The sequence below is a fragment of the Sitophilus oryzae genome, unplaced genomic scaffold (assembly GCF_002938485.1).
Source record: "Sitophilus oryzae breed Bouriz unplaced genomic scaffold, Soryzae_2.0 scaffold_179_pilon_pilon, whole genome shotgun sequence".
NCBI lineage: Eukaryota > Metazoa > Arthropoda > Insecta > Coleoptera > Curculionidae > Sitophilus > Sitophilus oryzae.
The window spans coordinates 7558353-7577337 of NW_022146501.1; the positions used below are offsets into that span (position 1 = coordinate 7558353).

Here is an 18985-nt window from a genome sequence, read left to right on the forward strand (position 1 = left end):
AATGAAGTTCGCTGTCATTTTATATATATAAAATTATATGGGAAATGTAATTAATGTTCATTTCCAAGCCAACTGGACGCCGTTTTTTTTTCGATCATACGGTATATTGTTTTATTAGGAGTAAAAATTATACTTTTTGCGGCGAGACATTAAAAGTCATTTTTACTCCGAACAGAACATGTTCTTTTTTCAAACGTCAAATATAATGTTTTAAACAATTTCAAACGTTGCAAAAAATATAAAAATATTTAAAAGTAATATGTTGTAATTATACAGGGTTGTTCACCACATACGACACGGAGTATTGTAGCTAAACGATGAGATTTTTACAAATTGTAAGTTTGGGGTTCGTTGAAGGACTATTAGAGCTACAATTTAAAAATATTTTTACTAGATACAGAGTGTCCCAAATAAATAAAAAATATCAAAGTTGTATTTTTTGAAATGGAACACCCTGTATATTATTACATTTTTAGTTTCTACGATTAAAATAAAGGTAAATTTGATTAAGGTTTATTATACTTAAACCTTACCGTTTTTGAAATATTTTCAATTTTGTGAAATTGCAGTAAAAATTTTAAAGCTTCATTTCTCCAAGGGTATCAATGTTTTTAATACTAAATATTTAATGAGGTTTATTTATTGATCAGTTATTGTGTTGCAATAATAAAAATAATACTACCTTATACAGAGTGTCTAAAAATTTATTTTAAATAATTATTAGCTTCAAACGGCAATAACTTCTTTAATTTAAATGGAATGCCCTGTATATTTTAGGAGAATCAGATGCACAATTAAATTGTCTATCAAATTGTATTATACCATTTTTTACCTATCCCTTCAAGTTTTCGTATAAAATGCATTTTCTTATAATTTAGACCTCATTTATCAATATATCAATGGAATATTGACATTTTAGATTGTTTTTAAAGCAACAAATGTACAAAATGTACAGACTAGTAATATTATCGTTTTTAGCAAAACGATAATATTACTAGCCCATTTGTATGCAAAAAGAAAACTATTTAAATCTTTATAAAAGAGTATACCATTAATTAAATATAACACCATTATTTGCGCCCATATACTAATTAATTACATACTTAATTGTGTTCGTTATTAAATTATTATAAATAAATGTGGATTTGAGTCAGAAATCAATATAATAATAAGTTATCAAATTAAAGTCTCTGTAGTTATAAATAAGCATTTATTAAAAAATGAAATATCATTTTTAAGGTGTTACTTTTTATCACACTGTCTAATGCCCATACAAAATTCAGTTTTTTAGTATTTGGAGCAATTATTATTAATCAAAGCAAACAGTCAGTTAATGTTGTTTGAATACTGGAATCATATTAACTGATCCTCTTTAACAAATATTTAAACAGTTTTTTTTTATTTTTTAATGAAATAAACGAATTATATCGACAATATTAATATTTGTACTCTTTAAAAATTTGGTACATCTTTAAAAATAATCTAAAATGTCAATAGTCCATGGGTATATTGATAAATAAGTTCTAAATTACAAGAAAATGCATTTTCTACGGAAACTTAAAGAGATAGGTAAAAAATGGTATAATACAATTTGATAGACAATTAAATTGTGCATCTGATTTTCGTAAAATATACAGGGTGTTCCATTTAAATTAAACAAGTTATTGCCGTTTGAAGCTAATAATTATTTAAAATAAATTTTTAGACACTCTGTATAAGGTAGTATTATTTTTATTATTGCAACACAATAACTGATCAGTAAATAAACTTCAGTAAATATTTAGTATTAAAAACTTTGATACCCTTGGAGAAATGAAGCCTTAAAATTTTTACTGCAATTTCACAAAATTGAAAATATTAACGGTAAGGTTTAAGTATAATAAACCTTAATCAAATTTACCTTTATTTTAATCGTAGAAACTAAAAATGTAATAATATACAGGGTGTTCCATTAAAAAAAATACAACTTTGATATTTTTTACTTATTTGGGACACTCTGTATCTTGTAAAATTATTTTTAAATTGTACCTCTAATAGTTCTTCATCGAACCCAAAACTTACAATTTGTAAAAATCTCATCGTTTAGCTACAATACTCCGTGTCGTATGTGGTGAACAACCCTGTATATCGAGAAACTATATGGCTACGCTTGTTAAATTTGGCACTTAATGTCAGTTTAATAATAATTTTTGCACTTTTGTGTTTAAGCGTAAAAAATATTTTTTTATAAATATGTCAATCTATGTTGTCATCATCATGTCACAAAAATTAATAGTTTTGTGACGTTTGAAAAAAAAGATATTGTATTGAAACACTTTAATGATATCTCTTTGATAATAATAGAGATCTTCAAATTTATTTTGCTTAATAAATGTTATAAAGTAATATTTATTTTCAACAAAAAATATTTAGAAATATTTCCTATTACAGATAGCAAAGGTAAGCTATAGATCACTATTTTCAGAGACAACTATTATTAACAAAATATTAAAAACAATATTTATAAAATTCTAATACACCAAATAACATACAAAATTGGTATCAAAATATATATTTTTGTGACATTTAAGTGGAATGAAATCTATGTCAAAAGATTTTAAATGTTGAAGGACCAAATGATTTTTATCTTAAAATGAATTTTATCTTAAAATTATATATTTAACAAATATGTATATACAAATGTTCATTTTTATATTATGACTTAATATTATATACACTAGCAAACCATTTTCATATGTAAAATTCATAAATTTTAGGAGATAAAGTTTGAGTAGAGGTCTAATAGATGTGTTAAATAAATATGACAAGATAGAGACATTTTAAATACTAAAGCTGAGAGATGAGAGAGAAAAATTACTACTGGAAATAAGATTTTTTTAAATAATAAGAACATTACCACAACATTACATAAGATTCGATTAGGCAACAAGTAATACTAAAGGTTAAAATTCATGTATTTATTTATAATTGAACTCTTCTAAAATAATTAATTTATGCAATTTTGATTGGATTACAGTGGTATATTAACTAGTACATACATTAAAAAAACATTGCATTTAAAAAAATACAATTTTAGTATAAATAAACTTGAATCGCACAGTATATCTACGAAAAATAATTTTAAAATGTGTGCCCACAATATATTTGTTAAAAAAATTAAAATGAAAATATTAAAAAGAAAAATATTTTTATAAGGAATGTATTTTTTATGAGAAGGTTAATAAGTTCTGAGGGCAAACTGTATATAAAGAGAATTCTGCACATAAAAAAAAATGCATGAAGTGCATTGCTCTCTGTGTTAAAGAAACAAACTTTATCACTAAAATTTAAGTACAAAATAGATATAAACATATTATATGTTTTAAAATCATATAAATTGATTAAAAACATCTGTGTTTGGGTACCAAAAATAATTCTTAAAAGCAAAAAAAAAACTATAAGAACACAAGTATCCAAAATTGATTTAGTAAAAAAATTATTTAAAAAAAAACACTAATAAATCATTTCTACTGGCTTGACATTGGTATTCAATAATCACGTTTAATTTTTATGAAAAAATATTAAATTGACCATTAACTATTAAATTATCATCCGGTTGAAGATATAGTTAGTTAAATTCTATAAAATTTAGTTTTGCGTTAATACAATAAATGAAATATTAAAAAACGTAAACTTTAAAACCAAAATAATACTTGTGTTCATAGGGCTATAGTGACGCAGCTGCGCAAGTATAAAAATTATAATTTTGATAATATGGAATAAACTTAGAGAAGCTTAGGAAAATATAAATAATACAAGATAAAAATAAATTGGAAATGATACAAGCCTATAAAGATTGTTTTTTAATACTATTAAAAATACCTTTGACGAAATCCAGAATACAAATTATAGTTATTTAATAACAATTTAATGATTGAACTAATGGAAGTAAATATAAGATAGGTGAGATTGAAAAAAAGCTTGAGATGAAAAATTATAACAGATTAGTATCATGTTGCTCAACATATCCTCCATAAAGATTATTGCATTGATTTGAATGATTTAAAATTAATCAAACATCCCTCAACCTAGAGGCAACACAAAGCATAAATATAAAGACAATATCAACAGAGACAATGGCCCTATTCATAAAATAAAGTGTATTGCTCTTAACTAGTGTTTTATATTGCAAAAGCTTAAGAAAAAAAAAGGTTTCTATCCAGATTATCAAAATTTTACAAAAAATTAACATTAAAATGACGCCTGATATAATTAAATAGTAAGAAGATAAAAACCAATAAACAAATTTATTGAAACAATAACATTATTAATGAAGCTAACGAACCTTGGTGAGGCATTGAGGAGTATTGAGTCTGCTTTATGTTGAGCGAAAGAGGAAAGTGAGGAGTAGGAGAAACTGTTGATATCCATTGTTAAGAAAATGCAGAGATATCTAAAAAATAAAATAAAAATAATATTAAAAAAGGAATAAAACGATCTATGTAAAAATTACAAGAAATTGGTATAAAAATTTATAAAAATGAAAGAATGAAATGTTAAAAAAATTCAGAGCTCATATTTTTTTAAATTAAGGTTTTCACGTTTGAATAATAATTAGTATGTTTGAAACCTTTTTCCTTTTTTTCATTTAAATATTATTTTTGACAAGTTTTTATATCAATTTTTAATAAATGACATATATGTAGGAATAGACGTTGACCTCAGAGACCTGTGCAGGTTGAATATTATGAAAACTTATCATAATTTTAAAACTTGTTGATGAAATTTAGTAAGCAAAAAGAGAAAAATAACTTACCATTGATAAAGGACTGCGATCACTTTTCAACAGCTATTAAGTACAGTTCTAAATGGTCTTTCTGAGTCTTTTCCTGCAAGTTTCATTCCATTTAAAGCTTTTTGATGTCCACCATAATATTTGCAGATAGTACGGCTTGTGGATTTTTAACAGCAACTGTCCCAGCGTATACCTAAAATTCCAAAAAAATTTTAAGTAAATTTTTACTATACTAATTTTGGAAGATTTCTGAAAACAAGATTAATAAAAACAAAACAAAAAAGATTAATTAAAATTATATTTCTTAAAATAATGTATATGTCGTAGTCGCATAGTGTATTCCGTCTTTTCGTGAAGATCCTAGTCACTTCATGAAGCGTCGGTTAGGTTAGCAGGCTAGTTATGTTGTTGGGTTAGTTTTTTTCATTAAGTGACTAGGCTCTTCATCAAAAGACGGAATACACTATGAGAATACGACATAGATATTTATTGCGTTTATTCTAGTGGGAACATTAATATATCGTCTGTAATTTTAAATCAAATAGTTTTGAATAGCATTTTGTTAATATTAATTTGAAGAAGTTATAAAGAGTTATATAAAATTAAAAGAAAGGCTTTTATTGATAACTTCAGAAATAATATAAAAATTGTAAATTTCCTTGATATGAAAGTAATAGCGAGTTATTAATGACCAAAAAATTAAAGATCTAATTTACTAGATATACATATATAAAAAATATTTAGCAATAACTTGTAAATTATTACATTTATTTTGGTGGTAACTCATAACTTTAATAATTAAAAAAAGGCTATGCAACCAGTAATACACTCTTAGCATTGTTCAATTAACTTCTTTATTTTTTGAGCTAGAACATTCGTTAAAAAAAACAAATTATAGGCTTTCCTGTCAAGTTTTAATACATTTTATTGTTATTATGTATGTTATGTTATTACCCTGTAAATTTAAAAAATAGATAAAAATAATATACAAAAAAAAATCATTAAAACCGTTAAAACCTTCTAATTTCTTTTTTTTTCAATGAAAATTCTAGCTTCCAAAATAAAAAAAGTTAAAATTCTACAGAATTTTCAAGCTTATCAATGCCAATTCATAAAAATAATTAGAGGGTATTTCACGTAACTAGCTCATTAAAAGTATTTTAAGATGAAATTTAGTCTAAATTAAACTAGTTATAGACTTAGAAAAATATATACCTTGAAATTTTTTTAATGAACCAGTTGTATGAAAATCTCTGTAAATAAAATGATCAAAATAACTTACCATTATTAAAAGGCAACAGATGTCGAGCCCAACCCTGGTTCTATTAACTTTACGTCCTGAAATGACTGACATTTTTCTGTATCCAATCAAAAATTTTCCTTCAAAGCTGCAACTTGTTCGTTGAGTTGTGACAGCAGCTGTCAAAATGTCCATTACCATCAATTTGTTCAGCTCACTAAAAGTACAAATAAAAATTAAATAATAAAAAAAAATTATGACGTCAGTTTGTTCATACCTTTGAATAAGAAGACTAAGGAAGGAGCATAATGCTATCCATGTATTCATGCATGGTGGGCGGAAAAAGCTCTCTAGGGTGGGGATCCTTGACAGTTCTGTTTGACGATTCATTTGACACATTTGAATTTGTTTTGAAATTTTATGGATTTGTCAGTCTTTACAGAGCTTATTTTATGTTATTTATTATTTATTCTACTACTGATAGTTGTATAAAGGTAGTAAACTAGATGGAAATTGTGGCAGAACTTAAATTAACAGTGACACTATCACGATTTATCGAAAAAGACTCTAAAATAGTTGGTTGTGTAGCGTGTAGTAGATCTCAGCAAAAATCGAGTGAAATAATGGAACAACTTTTCGCTAGTAAGTGACTATATAATATACATACGTGTAGTAAACCGATCATTTATGAAATTCGCTTAAATTAACTAATTATATGTTTTTTCTTTCATTTTTGCTTTTATTTACTACTTGTCAAAGATTAGATGTCAAAGAATTTAGATACGTCAATTTGTCTTACCTGCTTCAGTAGCGTATCGTATGTTAATGATTATAAATAATTATTATAACTTATCTATTTTTATTAGAATTTTATATTTTTATAACAATTTTAATATCTACCAACTTTTATTCACAACGCAAAATAAAAAAAAATATTGAGTCTACCCCACATCTACCCTACATCATAGTTTTACATTTTTTACATAAAATTAGAACGGCACTGATAAACCGGAATTTAAGTCGGCCATATTTGAGGCCCATTGCGGTGGACCTAAGATTTTTGATATGCTCCTTCCTTAGCCTTCTTATTCAAAGGAATTATATTTTTAAAAACTTGTCAAAGATTAGATGTCAAAGAATTTAGATACGTCAATTTGATTTACCAGATTTACCTGCTTCAGTAGCGTATCGGATGTTTGTGTTAATAAATAATTATTATAACTTATCTATTTTTAATAGAATTATATATTTTTGTAACAATTTTAATAACTATCAACATTTATTCACAACGTCAAATAAAACAACATATTATTGAGTCTACCCCACGTCTACCCTACATCATAGTTTTACATTTTAATAATTTATAAACCGGAATTTAAGTCGGCCATATTTGACGCCCATCGCGGTGGACCTAAGATTTTTGATATGCTCCTTTCTTAGTCTTCTTATTCAAAGGTTCATACTAAATTTATCATAATTTTCAACATTGTCAAAGAAATTTAATAAAAAAATAAAATAAATAAACTAGACGTCTAAAATGACGTCGACAAGTGACACATTTTGGAAAATTGAGATCTATACACCATTTAATTCGTTATCCCAAGAGAAACTCTGAATTACATTTTCATGCAAGATATTTTCATGAAATAATACACCAGATAAATTCAGCCCTGTAGATTTATTATTCTTTCTACTATTCATAATATTTTAAATAATTTTTAGTCTATTCTGTAAAATTGATTTCAATGGACTTGTCAGGTTTTGCATTTATAGAGACGCCTGAATAACTTACCATTGATGAAGGACTGCATCCACTCTAACATCTATTAAGTACAGTTCTAAATGGACTTTCTGAGTCTTTTTCTGCGTCCTAAATGGTCTTTCTGAGTCTTTTTCTGCAAGTTTCATTCCATTTAAAGCTTTTTGATGTCCGCCATAATATATTATTTGCAATTAGTACTACTTGTTGACTTCTAACACCAATTGTCCCATTGTATATCTAAAATTCAAAAAAAGTATTAAGTAATTTTTTAATGAATCAATTTTTAAAGATTTTTAAAAACGAAAAAAAAAATATATTAATATTTAGAACTTGTTTAGAACTATAAAAAATAATTATAATTTTTATATTAATATTTGCGGTTTTAACGATCGAAAAAAATATAAATAAGGTATATGCTGTACTAAAAATATCAAAATAAAAAAAATCAACTTATATTTACCATACCGTAATTTTATTGTGCTTATCTTAGTGGAAACTTTAATAATTATTAAAAGCAGATTTAAAAACTGCATTTTTTTCCAAGATCGCTATATGCAACCAGTAATACAGTGTCTGTATTTTATTTTGTCCTACCTTTAATAATTCTTATTATTGTTTTAGTTAAAAAAAAAAACAGAAAAAAATAGAACACGTTAATATTGGACCAAAAGAGCGATGGAAAATTTAATTTTTTTATAAGATTTTTAAATTTTATAAGAATAAGTTGAGAGGCATAACTTACCATTATTAAAAGACAACAGGTGTTGAAGTCAATCCAGTAAATGGCATTTTATTTCTGTGTCCATTAAAGATTTTCCATTAAAACTGGAACTTGGACTGGAAACAGCTGTCAAAACGTCCATTAATACCAATTTGTATTGCTTACTAAAAATACAAAAAATAAATAAGTAAATTTTTATAGTCAGTTTCTTCATACATTTTGGAATAAAAAAAATTGTTTTTTTTAATATGTTAGGTAGATATTAGAAAAATAAACGCAATAGTAACTCTTGAAAATATTGTCGAATATTCATAGATTTTTACAAAAAGAAAACATACTAAATAAAATTAAAATTGTCTGATGCAAATTTGTAAATAACTACAAAGATTGAAAAAAATATATATATTAATATATTTTCAACCTCAAACTTATTTTATTTTGAATTTAAAGCCTACAATTTTGTAGTTAAATACATAAATTGTAACCTTAAAAATAAAAAAATAAAAATAACTTACCATTTTCATAAAGCAACAGTAATTATTCAAAAAATTCCTTGGCATTCCTGCAACTTATGTACAGTACTAACTCATTTGCAGATTTGTAACAGCAACTGTTAACGCCCAGTACATCGCTCGAACAGATATCTAAAAATAAAAGAATAAGCAAAATTAATAAGTATATTAATTTAAATCAATGTAGAAAATTAAAATAAATAAGAAAACATTGTAATATCAATATAGATACGCAAAATACAAAATTAAGTTGATTTGAATAAAAAAAATCTCCTAATAAATTTAAAATTAAATATTGCACCTAAAGTTATTGAAATATACACATTATATGTAAAATATGTCATAACTTCCAAGCTTTCCAAAAACTTTAATAGGAAAGAAAATAATGTGAAAAAAACTTACCATTTTTGAGAGATATCTGCGATGTTGAAGTCAATTTAATGTCCTGTATCTACTCTAGAATAAATTGGTCATTTGTGAGCCTTCTCCCAGTTTAAATTATGTCAAAACTTCTTGGGTGTTTCTAATAATTCATCCAAGTAGTTATAACAGCTGCCATTCTACATTTCCAATAGATATGCTTGTATAATACATAAATAAATGAAACTTGATGTCCAAGATACCAATAACATCTATAAAAAAAAATAAAAGTTGTGATAAGTATTTATTTTTTGTAACTAGATGAAAAAAAATACCTTAATACAGTTGCTCCAAATTTCATTCAAAAAACTTCCGTTACAGCGAACAAATCATCCTCTTTCTCTCAAACATCTTCTATCTCCTTTCCTTCTATTTCAAAGCAATCCTCTTCCATCTTCTCTCTCCTCTTCTATTTTTCAAGTCTCACCAATTCTTATTTAACTACTTATATAACTAACTTATACAAATTTCAGGCGTCTTACAAACATTTTTTAAAAAGGGGGAAAAGGGATATAATGCTACAATAAACGACTACGCTAGCGCACCTACCTAAAAAAAGAAAATCATTTTTTTTAGTCAAAGAAAATGATAAATATAATGTTATATAAATTTACCTGATGGCATCTAGAAGATGGCCCTAATCCTGCTGTTGTCCCCCCAAAAAAAATCATTCCAAAGCAGTTTATAAGCAAATTCATTCCAAAGCAGCTGAATTTAATTTTAGTAACAAAAATAAATTACTAATACTTTAATTCTCATTATAATGTAAAATTACACCATTTACTAATTTACGTTTAATTAAAAATCACTATTAAAAAAATGAAATAATATTATCAATTTTAAAATAAGACGAAAAATAGTTACATATTTCCAAATAGAAAAACAATATGCTACCTAATTTTGTCTCTTTGGAGTTATTTTTTTATTACCATTATTGCTAAAATACTTATATTAAAGCCTTGTATAGAGTAAGAAAAAAAGTAAAAATGAAATATAAAAATTGCAAATTAAAAAATGAGTACTTAATGCAACATTCTGTAAATGTAGGGAACCTAAAGTTACTGCTTTGGAACCACGACGCGAACCGACTTTTGAAGTTCTCCAAGCCATACTGTATCACCTGTAAGAGAAAAAAAATAATATTAGAATATTTCTAACAAATACATATGCTAGAAGAAACAAAAAAAAGCTATAGACAACAAAAAAAAACAATGTAAAAATATAAAAACTCACCATCACATCTTGCTTAGGTTCATTTTCAGTCCCACCATAATAATTGTACGGCGAAAAAAACAGTGGCGTCTCACTGCTATGGGGCACATCGAATGCCCCCAACTCCATGGACTTCGGCCGATCCTGTAGAGTTGACAATACACAACACGTTTTCCAGGTATTCGACGGTGCCTGGAACAATCCGAAATTTTTTGGGACTGATCATATGCAGCATGTAGATAGATTTCTGACTTCTTAGTTTTTTAAAATCGCGCTGCGAACCCGGGCTGTCCTAAAAAAATGAAAAAATAAATTAGTTATATAAGTAACTACAAAGTTAAATTAGAATTTAAATTTATATCTACTATAAGTTTTAAAAAAGTTGCTCTAATTACTATACAAGTTATTCTACTTTAAATTGAAGCTCATGTATGTTGTAACAAAAAAACTAAAATATACAACACTTATATAAAAAGAATTTTGACTGCTATATGGTGCAATAAAAAAGTTATTTGGTAGAGAGTACAGTAAAAGTTTAAAATTTAAAGAAAGTAATATAAAAAAATTAGACTTACTTTTAACAGGTTTAAGTTAGGCCTGGTTATGCTCGCCTCCTACCGACATTTTCTGCCTTCAAAATTCGACGCGGGGCAGACCAAGAGAAAAAAAAATGTTTCCACGACCCGCCTGCGAGTGTGTGCTGGTTGCCTTCCTTATGCAGATTCGACCCATTGGTCGACGATTAAGCCTCACCAGTCAGTTCCCATCCCAATTAAGCCGCCTCGTCTGGGGTCACCCTCGTCACCCGTCGGACGGACATCCACCGGGACCCCCTACAGGCGGACCCCCTCATCATCTTCAATGTGTCCGATATCCCGCCCCTGCCTCTTCGAGGGTCACGGAATACGTGCACGAAGAAGTCTCGGAGCTTGGGTGCCAAGTTGTATCCGGCCGAAGCCTCTAGCATTAGAACACCTAGCTCGTAAACCAGAGGGTGGTGACTCCCTTGGGTACCTCTGCATGCTACACAGGTCATCGATGCCCGAACATCAGAGTTAGGGGTGACCCAAGAAGTCTCCTCTCTTGGGGAAGGCCGCGCCGCGCTCTGGAGTCATCTTAAGCCCGGGAATCCACACCGACAAAAACACTGTTAACCAACTGCATCAGCTAACGAAATTCACTAATGTTGAATTAGGAAATTTTATTAACCAACACAGAGAGCTAGCAATGCTCGTGTGAGTGGCAAAGGAGTGTGTGGTGTTGTAGTATTAATATAACGCGCCTAAAAAAAGAAAAAATATTGGGATACCTATAAAAATATTATCGAACACCTATAAAAATATTACGACAATATATAAATAGGTATATTATTTATTTTAAATGAAAAAAGAGATGCTCCATTTATACCTCAGCAATACTTTATAAGATTTTTCCTTGATTATTATACCAAAAATGTCAAAAAGATGTTATAGGGATATAAATTTGATGAATATGGTCAAAATCCAAAGAATTTTTCCATGATGTAACACATAAAAAATAAAAATACACAAGGAGTTTTTAGAGTTGTAACATATTATTTAGTGCTAAAAGTTAAACCTACAGTGTTTCAAATAAATAAAAAATATTAAAGTTATATTTTTTTTAACAATGAGACATCCTATATATTTTATTACATTTTTAGTTTCTACTATAAAGACAAAAAACATTCGGTCAAAATTTACCTCAAAATAATCATACTTACTGTTTTCGAAATATTTTAATTTTTATAAAAATTCAGTAACAATTGATTTATTTCTTCAATGCAAATTTACAACTAATACTGAATTAGCAAAAATCGTTTGTCAACATTAATACTATTTTTTAACATGTAATATTACACAACGCGCTTTAAAACAGAATTATATTTTAAAATACCAATATCAGAAATCATTACAAAAATGCTGAAACATAAATGTAGGAATTTTAAATAAAAAAATACGTAATAAAATTCCAAATGAACCTACCTATTTAAAACTTAAATACAAAAAACCTACTCATTCAAAATATTATTAATGCGCATATTATATTTTTAAAAAATAAAGAAAACTCTAAGTATGCCCTATAAAAAGAAATTTAAATTAAAAATAGCAATTTACAAAAAATCAAGACATCGAATTCCAACAGGCGGCCATTTTATTTAAACATTCCTTGACCGAAAAAATTAAACAAAAAGTCAAAGATACATTACGTAATTTACCAAAAATGTAGTACTATTATTTTACCCTTATGTAACACGCAGTATAGAAAGTACGAAAGTACCGAAAATACATAGTTTTACATACTTATTTATTAATCTACGTATATTATTTAAACAATATTCTTAAAAATTAATAAGTTAATGGGGAACATTGAGAAGAAGGCTGCCATGATGGATATTGCGAAATCCAAAAATTTTGAAGTAAAATATCTCAAAAAATACATAAAATTACGGGTACTCACTTTTTAAGGAGGCTAAGCAGGGCACTAGTAACAGATTAAGCATAAATTGTGTACACTAAACGCACTTTTTCGTCAGAAAATTTAAAAAAATCGATGCAACGGACGGGAGGACGTGCGGATCCTTCGATTGCAAACGACCAAAGCATGATCGGCGTTGCCAGATTGAAGTCATTCGTAAAATTTAAGCTGCTCATAAAATTTATTTATTTATTACTAATAAAATTGTTTATAGGAAAATTCTTGTAAATTAAGTTTAATTTCGTTCTCAAAAGTTATTATTTACTCAATACGTTCCACTGAAATCGTTTTTTTACGTAAGGTAAAATATTTTTATTGTCATAAATAAAAAATAAATAAGTAATTATAAACATAAGCACACAAAAATCATAAAATAAACATAAAATGAAGCTGTTTAAATACATTTTTAATGCTATAAGTACATCGAAACCAAGAATAAAGACTATAATGTTAGTACATAATTACAAGAAGAAATAAAAGAAATTTCTACAAAACAACATTACTGGTACTTGTTTTATTAAAAATATATATAGAAATGGCCCTTACTATAGTGCTAGTGATCAATTTAAACTAATATAATTTCACAAAAATCACATAGAAAAAAAGATTTTCGACATTTTTTAACAATCCGGCAACATCGAACGAGAATAAAATTCAAAACCTCCACGCCACCGAAAGTGACCAATCACGATCGTGTATTTTTTGCTCTCGGATGCCTCGATTTCAACTTTTTTTAATAAACATGGATGGTTTTTATTAAAATTTCAGTAGAATATGCTTCTTAAATTAATTAAATGATTTGTGTTTATTTGTATTTATTCCCTCCAGTATAAAATATCATACAAAACTTATTTTATATTGAAATTATCTGGTACGCCAAAGAATATTGTAATTTTTCTTTGGGTACGCACATAATTAGATGAACTATAAAATCATGCATTTCTTTAATATTTTAATAAATTATTAAGAAACAAGTGTTTTTATTCAATAAATATCCCTTAGTTTAATATGAAACTAATTCTGTATATAGTTAAATAGTAAGAAATATGAGATAAATTATATAAAAAATAATTTCAAAAGTCTTTAACTTGACTCAACGTTGACAGCTCTTACCGGATGTACTGTTCAACTTTTGGCGTCACAATTTTCAAATTTGAAATTTAATTAAGCTGAAAAATCCTTTATTTACAAGAAAAAATATATTAATAAGTATAAATTAGAATAAAAAGCATTTATTACTTAGGACAACTATATATTACAATACTTTTATCTTCTGAAACTGATCAAATTTTCGAATTATCCGGAACTGAATTTTACACCCCAAACGTGCAATGTTTTTTTAGATAAAAAATCATTATTAAAAAACAAATCTTATTTAAAAATGGTTATATCCCTTAAAATTTAGTTTTTTTTTAATAAAATATTATATTTAAAAAAAAAAAGGTGTGAATACACTGTCGGCTTTGAACCTCCTATACTTTAACCGTCTTGTCTGAACTGGAAGACACAAAATACTTTCCATCTGGTGAAAGTGCCACATTTAAAACCCAAGAGGCATGAGCAGATATCGTTCCAATTACATGGGTCTGTTTTCTGTCAAAAAAATTAGATAAAAACGAGTTACAAAGGCTACTTTAACTAATTTTTAACTTACACATCATATAATTTCATATGCCCATCGTCAGAGGCTGCTAATAATAGCTAATTGTCCCATATTCTCATTGACGAATCTAATGAGCTCGAGCAACACACTAAAAGTAATAATATTAAACAAAACTTTATCTGTGTATAGACCTAAATACTTATATTTTCCATTGTGACTCATGGCAACTGATACCACACCTAATGAATGCCCTTCTAGGTTGTACTTAAGATCCAATTTATCGTCGTGCAGCTCCCAGACCTTGACTAAATCATCTAGGGCTCCTGTTACTATATAGTCTGTTGGAGGTTCGTCAGACATGCTTTCCATAAAACCAATAAAATGAAAAATATACGAAATAATATATATGTACTGATTTGTTTCGAAAATCGACAACTATGAAACTATGAACCCTTCCCGGACACAAACGGTACATTGTGAGACAGGAAATTGTAGAGAGAAACGAGCCCTATAACATAGGATACAACATTATAATGAACAGTGTTTTCCATAAAATCAATAAAATGAAAAATATACGAAATAATATACATGTACTGATTTCTTTCGAAAATCGACAACTATGAAACTATGAACCCTTCCCGGATACAAACGATACATTGTGAGACAGGAAATTGTAGAGAGAAACAAGTCCTATAACATAGGATACAACATTTTAATGAACAGTGCTGTCCATAAAATCAATAAAATGAAAAATATACGAAATAATATACATGTACTGATTTCTTTCGAAAATCGACAACTATGAAACTATGAACCCTTCCCGGACACAAACGGTACATTGTGAGACAGGAACAGTGCTTTCCATAAAATCGGCGTCCATTTGGTTGGGAAATGACGATCGATGACATTTCCCATATACATTTACATATAAAATGACAGCGATCTTCATTTCATAATCATCGCGCTGACGTCATTTTTTTAAAAATGATTGCACACTTATTTAAGACACACTACGTATAGGGAAGAAAAAGGGAATAAAACAACTCTTTCTAGAAAATATAACAATATTTCTTTAATGTGAGATATAAACATTAATAATATTATCAATACAATATTAATGTGAGAATAATCTAACCTTACTTTCTAAACAGGCAAGATCAATTTTTTCAATAATTTACAAAATAAAGAAAATAAATAATTAAAAAAACCTTACGCAAAAATATATATTTACACACACAAACGAGTATTAGTGTAGAATAATAAAAATTAACGTGTTCAATAAATAGCGTTTTAAAAAGACAAATGTAAAAAGTTTTGTACCTCTGCTTTGTAAAATGCAGCGTTAACTAACATATAATATACGATGCAACAAATTCAGATATTATAACAGGAAAATCCGTCATAAATTAATAAAAAAACACCTGAACCAATGGATTAGTTATTTATATTATAACTGCAACAACATTTTTTGTCGATTATATATTTACAAATAAATAAAAACGATCGAGAGAAAGCCTCATAATTAACAATACTGACTAGCTATTTCTTCAGTTGAAAATCGTTGTTCATATTAACATAAAAAATATCTTTATTTTTTTACCTAATATGAAAAATTGGGAATATACTGCCGTGTTGAACGAAGAACCCCTTATCTGTCGCGTTGGTAAAGTTAGGATCTTAGACAGATAAACAATGGTTTAAACGTCAGTTTTCAACCAATCGGTAGACAACTGCTTATCTGTCAACCATAACCAAAGCATTTTTTTTTCAAACTTAACAAAGGTATTAATTTTTGCGATGTGATTGACAATATAAAAAAGTCTAAGCATAAAAATACGAAAACATATTATTAAACTGACATAAAGTGCCAAATTCAAAGAGTGTAGCCATAGTTTCTCGATATATATTAGTTAGGTATTACTTTTAAATCTTATTTGCAACTTTTGAAATGTTTAAAAAATTACTTGTGAATGTTTGAAAAAAATAGCATTTTCTATTCTGAGTGAAAATGACAAAAAGAGTTCTTCAGAATTTTTAAACATGCACAGAGAATAAAAAAATACAAGTTTCAAAAAAATATTTTTTAAAAAAAATCGACTTTAAATATGCTGATTTTTTTCTGCATAAACTTTTTGGCATACATTGTATAATAACGTGAAAACAATACAGATACAGTTAAATAATTGGAGATTCTGTCTCACAAATATTTTTCTTTTGAGAAAACTTTACAATCTCGAATATTTTCAGCGATTTGTATTTTTATTAAGTCTGTACTTGTTTCTCAGATTTTTTGAAAGGCATAATTGTTAGACTCGCCTGAACGGCGTCAGAGGTGGCTTGGAAATGAAGATCGCTGTCATTTTATTTGAACAATGTCATCAATTGTCATTTCCAAGGCAACTTAACGCCGTTTATTTTATCGATCATGCTGTATACTGAGTAACAGAATATAAAAAGCTTCAGTTCAGCTTGGTGTTTTTTAGAAAAGAAAATGACAAAATTTACTCACAAAATACTTGTGTCTATAGACCTACTATAATGATCTAAGATCATATTTTAATTGTTTAATAATAATCTTTTTTAGACAATATAGAATTAAATACTTTTTATATTAGTTTCTTTATCAACTTATGACACTAACAATTCACTGGGCACTGTTAAAATTGAAATAAAAAAACATATAAAAATACACATCAAAAAAATAATAATGCAATATGAACAACGAGTTTCAGAGACTATTTTTTTTCCTTTTAAAAAAGCAAGAAGTCCTTTACAATAATTTGAAAACAACTAAACTTGATAAACCTTTTACTAACATCTCACTTCGCGTTCGACCTTAACAACACTTGATAAAAATACTATTTTTTTCTTCTTGCTGAAGAAATATCTTCAAAATATCACCCAAATATATCTAATTATTGTTCCTGCGGTGCAAAACCCCTAAATCATTTAAATTTGTTACTTTTTTTGATCTTATGTCAAATTTTTATCCATATAATATGTCCCTCAAACAAATAATTGTCAGAATAAATAGATTTTAGTGATTTAGGGATTCTCACCGATAACCAGGCTTATCATCACTACTTCGCATCCTGTTTTTTCCTCCTTCTGCCCCCTTCCAATAAGTAAGACACGTCCAGTACCTGTTTCGTTGGCATTTTGCTTAAAAGGTTCAATAAGATTTTGTTGAGTCGAGTTTTTTGTTCAGCTGGAGTCTGAAACAATGAAAATTGTAATACAGACCTGGTAAATCGGTTACCTGGACATTAACGTAAAGCCTCGTTTACATTTAAGGTTTTACCTGTCAGTTTTGCGTGTCAAGGAAAACGGAAGACCGGCTAAAATTCGTCCGTCTATACATATTGTAATCGCAAAACATTTTCCGATGCACGCCATCAATCATATTGACATTGACACTAAAGTCTATAAACCTGACTAAATGAAATTTTTACAAAATTGTTTAAATTTGTTGTATAATTTAAGATACCGAGCAGCTCTTAATTTGACTTTATAGAGCAAATGATTGTAACAGATATTTTATTTAGATTAGCTGCAAAAATTAGCTAATAAACCGAATTTTACTATCGCTATGTTGGTCACATTGCGCCGTTTTCAGCAGGGTTGTCGTTTATTATTTGACAATTATCCTAATGTCAGTCATTATTTTGTATAATATCGTGTTGTCGAATCTTTATGAGTAATTCTCGTTTTTTTTGCCTATTTTCGTAGTCTCTTTTTAAAAATTGTACTTTAAAAGCACAAACAGTTCTTTTAAGAACTAAATTTTCGAGTTTTTGTATTGCATTTATTGAATTTGTGTGTTGAAAATATGCCGAAGCATTTAAACAGTTGAAGCAAAGAGTTTGTAGCTTCCCTGATAAACTATTTTGAATGAGAACGTGACAATAAAGGTCCTTTATTACCCTTGACTGCAGTCAGAGAAGTAAGTTTGACTGATAAGCACATTACACCACTTTCAAAGTTATTTCTATGTTAGTTTTTATTAAATTCTGTGATTAGTTTGTGCATTAATAGCACCCTCTTACTTGTTAATACCCCCTTATGGCGTTGTAATATTGTACATCAATAAATAAATAAATTACCCATAATAACGCTTAGAATAATCTTCATAATGGACTAGTTTTTGCCAATATGTAATAAGTAAAATAAATCGAATAAATCAATTAATTACTAAAATATTAGTTATTAAATTAAAAATAAAACGCAAAAATCTTTAAAAAATGA

The 18985-nt window shown here is 27.4% G+C and overlaps 2 protein-coding genes and 2 long non-coding RNA genes across 5 annotated transcripts in view; all 4 read right to left on the reverse strand.

Annotated features, from left to right (window-relative positions):
• Positions 1–4146: 4146 nt before the first annotated feature.
• LOC115882872 lies at positions 4147–10139 on the reverse strand. 2 transcript variants are annotated; one of them, XR_004050273.1, is made up of 9 exons: positions 10044–10139; positions 9705–9978; positions 9412–9641; positions 9013–9141; positions 8519–8661; positions 7807–8013; positions 6057–6231; positions 4796–4967; positions 4147–4432 (listed from the first exon to the last, which is right to left on the reverse strand). XR_004050273.1 is itself a non-coding variant. In XM_030901125.1 (5 exons), exons 2-4 carry the CDS (start codon positions 7920–7922, stop codon positions 4887–4889), a joined length of 372 nt encoding a protein of 123 aa, XP_030756985.1. In that variant the 5' UTR covers positions 7923–8013; positions 8242–8254; the 3' UTR covers positions 4147–4432; positions 4796–4886. The 2 variants fall into 2 exon arrangements, 1 of the variants encoding a protein (XP_030756985.1); XM_030901125.1 differs by lacking the exons at positions 8519–8661; positions 9013–9141; positions 9412–9641; positions 9705–9978; positions 10044–10139 and adding an exon at positions 8242–8254.
• A 193-nt stretch (positions 10140–10332) lies between these two features.
• Positions 10333–11484, reverse strand: LOC115882817. Its single transcript, XR_004050270.1, has 3 exons — positions 11217–11484; positions 10663–10933; positions 10333–10549 (listed from the first exon to the last, which is right to left on the reverse strand). It is a non-coding gene; the product is annotated as an uncharacterized LOC115882817 (long non-coding RNA).
• A 400-nt stretch (positions 11485–11884) lies between these two features.
• On the reverse strand, positions 11885–13242 carry LOC115882883. The gene is made up of 2 exons (XR_004050278.1): positions 13120–13242; positions 11885–11923 (listed from the first exon to the last, which is right to left on the reverse strand). It is a non-coding gene; the product is annotated as an uncharacterized LOC115882883 (long non-coding RNA).
• A 2546-nt stretch (positions 13243–15788) lies between these two features.
• LOC115882859 (histone-lysine N-methyltransferase ash1-like) overlaps positions 15789–18985 on the reverse strand; it is a 52622-nt gene continuing 49425 nt past the window's right edge. Inside the window, exon 13 of the mRNA XM_030901107.1 lies at positions 15789–17955. Within this exon, the coding sequence (XP_030756967.1) occupies positions 17821–17955 (135 nt within the window). The 3' untranslated portion in view covers positions 15789–17820. The remainder of the gene's footprint in view (positions 17956–18985) is intronic.

Coding starts and splice junctions, on each gene's coding strand:
- LOC115882872 (XM_030901125.1), bottom strand. CDS start 7,922: ATGAAACTTGCAGAAAAAGACTCAGAAAGACCATTTAGGACGCAGAAA. Junction 6,232..7,806: donor GATGCAGTCCTTCATCAATG/GTAAGTTATTCA, acceptor TTGTACTTTTAG/TGAGCTGAACAAATTGATGG. Junction 4,968..6,056: donor TCTGTTGCCTTTTAATAATG/GTAAGTTATTTT, acceptor TTGGAATTTTAG/GTATACGCTGGGACAGTTGC.